General features: G+C 47.4%; 1 protein-coding gene across 3 annotated transcripts in view; it reads left to right on the top strand.

Annotated features, from left to right (window-relative positions):
- The window catches only part of KLK8 (kallikrein related peptidase 8), a 5,985-nt gene extending 3,462 nt beyond the window's left edge, over positions 1-2,523 (top strand). For 2 of the 3 annotated variants that reach the window (XM_012813678.1, XM_012813677.1), the window contains 2 exons: positions 755-888; positions 2,330-2,523. In XM_012813678.1, the coding sequence (XP_012669132.1) occupies positions 755-888; positions 2,330-2,491 (296 nt within the window). In that variant the 3' untranslated portion in view covers positions 2,492-2,523. The remainder of the gene's footprint in view (positions 1-754; positions 889-2,329) is intronic. The other variant, XM_012813679.1, reaches the window with a different exon arrangement.
- Positions 2,524-3,031: the final 508 nt, after the last annotated feature.

The following is a 3,031-nucleotide window of genomic DNA, read 5'->3' as shown; positions in this document are numbered from 1 at the left end:
GGGGGGAGGGAGGGGCCCGGAGCGGTGGCTCATGCCTGTAATCCCAGCACTTGGGAGGCCAAGGCAGGTGGTATTGCCTGAACTTACAGGTTTAAGACCAGCCTGAGCAAGAGCAAGACCCCCTTCTCAAAAAAAAAAAATTATGGTGAGTGCCTGTAGTCCCAGCTACTTGGGAAGCTGAGGCAAAAGAATCGCTTAAGCCCAAGAATTTGAGGTTGCTGTGAGCTATGACGCCACTGCACTCTACTGAGGGCAACAAAGTGAAACTCTGTCTCAGAAAAAAAGGAAGGAAGGAAGGAAATATTAGGTAGAGTTAAATGCTATTGTGAAATACTGTGGAAGGTAAAAGCATAAGGAATGACGGAGGGGTGGTGTTTTAGAGTGCTCAGGGAAGGCTTCTGGGAGAAGGTGAATTTTGCAGAGATTGGGGACCCAATGTTCTGAGGTCAGGAAGACTGGAGAGGGAGGATCAGAGGTGTCCTAAGGGGGCACCTTCAAGTGCCCCCCCAGCCCCTTGATTTGAAAATGACTCAAGGCAACAAAACGTGTAAGATCTGAGCGCCCCTCTCCAGCTGGAGTAAGCCAAATAGCAGACAGCACAGCTTCGCTTATATGGTAAGAAGAGATGTGCCCTGTGAAACGTGTCAGGAAACTCATCCATGCAGCTGCGGTTGGACTGAAAAGAGGTTAGATCCAGACAGGGATGAAGCAAAGGGTTGCTTTCTCAGGGAACTTACAATCTCTGCCCCCTCAGAGAATTTTCCTGACACCCTCAACTGCGCAGAAGTAAAAATCATTCCCCAGAAGAAGTGTGAGGACGCCTACCCAGGGCAGGTCACAGAAGGCATGGTCTGTGCTGGCAAAAGCAATGGTGCTGACACATGCCAGGTGAGTGACTTACAAAATTATTCTCTTCCCTCCTGTCACATCCCTCTAGAGCAGCGGTTCTCAACCTGTGGGTCGCGACCCCTTTGTAACAATGAAAATACATCCTGCATATCAGATATTTACATTATGATTCATAACAATAGCAAAATTACAGTTATGAAGTAGCAACGAAAATAATTTTATGGTTGGGGGCCACCACAACGTGAGGAATTGTATTAAAGGGTTGCAGCATTAGGAAGGTTGAGAACAATTGCTCTAGAGGCTGAAGGCTTGGCTAGGAGGTGTGGGGGATGCTGGCCTCAAAGAGATAGTACCCACAGAGGTCACCATTATTGCAGAGCGGAAGCCAGGTTCAGAGAAGGCAAAACTCTCCCTGAAGGTCACACAGCATAGGGATCAGGAGCATTGACTTATTACTGTCATTTTCTTGAGAACTCTTGCCCACAGGATGGGGTACAGAGAAGGAGGTTGGTTATAGAGGCTATTAGAGCAGTGTCCTTTAAGGTGAGAGTCTGGGGCTAGAGGTCAGGCAAGCTCTCTGCTCCCTTTCCTATGGTTGCATCCAAGAATTTGTGCTGACTTTACCACTGGCCAGGTAGTCAGCCACTTTTCTTTGAGATCGGACGGGGTTCCCAAGGACAGCTCCCTTCTATGATTTGTTCCCTGAGGAATAATGCTGGTTTCCCAATCAGCTAGGAAATGGCCCCGTTGACGTCAATGCTTCTTCAATGAGCTCCCATTTCTTTCTCTTGGGATTTGTCATAGTTATAATACTCTTTCCTAAGGCTGCAATTCCAGTCCTTTGTCCTTGGGGCTCCCCCGGCTTTGTCCCCCTTCCTGTAAGCCCCGCCCCCTTTGCTAATAATTGGTCCTTGAAGACAATGCTTTCTTCCCCATTGGCCAAGAATGGAGTCATGTTCATCATTGGTGCTGCCGTGAAAGCCAATCTCTCTGGAATGTTCCATAGATACAGTGGTTTCTTTCGCAATGATTTCTCTGCAGATTTGGGGTGTGTGCGTGTGTGTGTGTGAGAGAGAGAGAGAGAGAGAGAGAGAGAGGCAGAGACACAGACAAGAACCCTGATCCTTTCTCCTTTGTTTGGTAATGGGAATCAATGATCTCTTCACTACTGTCGGGAACTGGAGGAACGATCAGCTCAGTCCCTTCCATGTAATCTCTTACTGTACCCTTGAGACCGCTTTCTTTACTCTCATTGGTTAAGATTTTGATCATTGCCCTTAGACATCCAATCTGTTTCTTTGTACATGGAAGAAGGCTCCAAACCCTCTCCTGACTGGTCTCAGGAGACCATGCTCTTATCTCAGTTGGCTAGAGGGGACCAAGCTTGCTGAAGAGCTGGTATTAAACACTCTGGGTACAGCAGAAAAAGGCACTTTGTAAACATCTTAGGTGAAACTCCCTTCTTGTTCTTTCCCTCCAGGGTGATTCTGGTGGCCCCCTGGTGTGTGATGGGGTACTCCAGGGCATCACATCCTGGGGCTCAGATCCCTGTGGGATGCCCCAGAGACCAGGTGTCTATAGCAACGTCTGCCGCTATCTGGACTGGATCAAGAAAACCATGGGGGGCAAGAGCACATCCTAGGATAAGCCCTGGATCCCCCTCAATAAACTTCAATAAACCCAGCCTGGCTCCTTGCCTCTCTGTGTTTTGGCCCTATGGGAAGGGGCAAAGGGGAGGAGAGCCCTCCTGGCAGGCTTGGTGGGGATCTAGAGAGACCTGGATCACTTACTCCAGCTATCACCACTGCCTGAAGCAACCTCCCTTTTTTTCTAGAAGGACTTGGATGAACGAGAGGTAAATCTCCAGAGAGGGAACATATACACGAGTTTCCAAAAATCCAATGGGATGATCTGTGAAAGACAGTTTGAAAATGTTTTGTTTAGTTTAGCAGCTAAAGTGTTTACAAATCTTAGAGGGATATTTGTTTCCCCCTTTTAAAAAAATAAGCATAAGAAAGAATGCAGGAAACATATGAAGAACTTAAACATTCACACCATGAAACCATCAGTCAGATCAAAAATCTTTTTTCCTCCTCCAAAAATCCTTTTTTTTTTTTTTTTGAGACAGAGCCTCAAGCTGTCTTCCTGGGTAGAGGGCTGTGGCATCACAGCTTACAGCATC

This window comes from Otolemur garnettii, unplaced genomic scaffold (assembly GCF_000181295.1).
Source record: "Otolemur garnettii isolate 467f Iridium unplaced genomic scaffold, OtoGar3 scaffold00288, whole genome shotgun sequence".
NCBI lineage: Eukaryota > Metazoa > Chordata > Mammalia > Primates > Galagidae > Otolemur > Otolemur garnettii.
This window is presented reverse-complemented; position numbering and strand designations above follow the sequence as displayed.